This window comes from Belonocnema kinseyi, chromosome 1, assembly GCF_010883055.1.
Source record: "Belonocnema kinseyi isolate 2016_QV_RU_SX_M_011 chromosome 1, B_treatae_v1, whole genome shotgun sequence".
Classification (NCBI taxonomy): Eukaryota; Metazoa; Arthropoda; class Insecta; order Hymenoptera; family Cynipidae; genus Belonocnema; species Belonocnema kinseyi.
The window spans coordinates 67,124,150-67,125,532 of record NC_046657.1 but is presented as its reverse complement, the minus strand read 5'-3'; the positions used below and the strand labels follow the sequence as shown (position 1 = coordinate 67,125,532).

At 39.2% G+C, this 1,383-nt stretch overlaps 1 protein-coding gene across 1 annotated transcript; it reads left to right on the top strand.

The window, feature by feature from the left end:
* Positions 1 to 255: 255 nt before the first annotated feature.
* LOC117178027 (secreted RxLR effector protein 161-like) lies at positions 256 to 789 on the top strand. Its single transcript, XM_033369228.1, has one exon. The coding sequence runs from the start codon at positions 256 to 258 to the stop codon at positions 787 to 789; it is 534 nt and encodes a 177-aa protein (XP_033225119.1).
* The last annotated feature ends 594 nt before the right edge of the window (positions 790 to 1,383 follow it).

Below are 1,383 nucleotides of genomic sequence, written 5' to 3'. Positions count from 1 at the left end.
AAAATTGATTACAAGGCAGCACGAATGTTAAAGCAGCTGTAAACCGGAAACAAGGTATGCCTTCTGAAAAAATCCCTTTATGATCTGCGACAGGCCGGAAGACGCGGGTAATAGAAACTGGACACGCTGGTATGAGAAACAGACCAGAAGCTGGACATTTGTCTCGAAATTTCGGAAAAGTTCGAGACAAAAGATCTTGGTGAGCCTAAGTTCTGTCTCGGAATTGAATTCAATCGAGACGGAAAGAAGATGTAGATGCACCAAAGAGGATACGCAAGAAACTTACTGGAACGATTTGAAAGGACTGATTTAAAGCCTGTGGACACCTACTTATACGTGAATTTGAAGCTGACAAAAGTAAAACAGGATCCGCATATCAAAGATAGGAAATTTCCGGATCGCGAATTAATGGGGGCACTGATGTATTTAGCAGCAGCAACGAGGCCTGACATATCTTATGCCGTCAGTGTTTTAAGCCAGTTCAATACGTTTGGACAGGCTCACTGGAATTTAGTAAAGTGTGTTTCACGCTGTTTGCAGAGTTCTGCCGATCTAGGAGTGATCTATAAGCCGAGAAGAACATCTCTTAGAGGTTACGTCAATGCAGTTTGGGCCAGCTGTTTGACACATCGAGGGTCTTATAAAGGGTATGCATTTATTGTGGGAAATGCTGCAGTTTCTTGGCATTCAAAGAAGCAGCCAGCAGTAGCTCTGTCATCTACGGAAGCGGAGTATATGGGATTGGCGGAAGCTACCAAGGAAACAAGTAGTAGTGGTAGTCCAAGTTAAAGATAGAAGAAGATAGGAGCAATATAATGAGGGTGTGTGTAACTTATGATATACAGGAAAAATCAGAATAGATGAGAAAATAGGAGATAGAGGATAAAGGAGGAAGATAATAGGGAGGAGAAAGAGAAATAAAAACCGAAGCACTATATTATATAGGAAGGAAAATAAATGGTTAAATACTGCTGAGGAAGTGAGATTGTTTGTCGTAAACGGAAATATAGGACGGAGTAAGAAAGGGGAATACACAGGCTTAAGAGAAGAAGAGGTAACAGTAATTGATTACGTGATAGTGAATGAAGAGGTAAAAGATACGGTTAAGAAACTAAAGGTAGGAAGATATTGGTGAAGAATAATAAAAATATGGTTAAAAATAAGAAAAAGATACAAAAGCAGGAGGAGGGGATTGGTTAATGCAGGGGAAATAAAAGTTTAAACAAAAGGTTAGAATTATCGAAATGGGAGGGGAAAATTTAATCGTGTATCAGAGTGCAAAGCATAAAGAAGGCATTGAAGAAAAGAATAGAAGTTGATCGGATGAGGAATGAAAAGAGAAGAAGAAGGATGGAACAATAAAATTAAGTAACTGGAGAAATA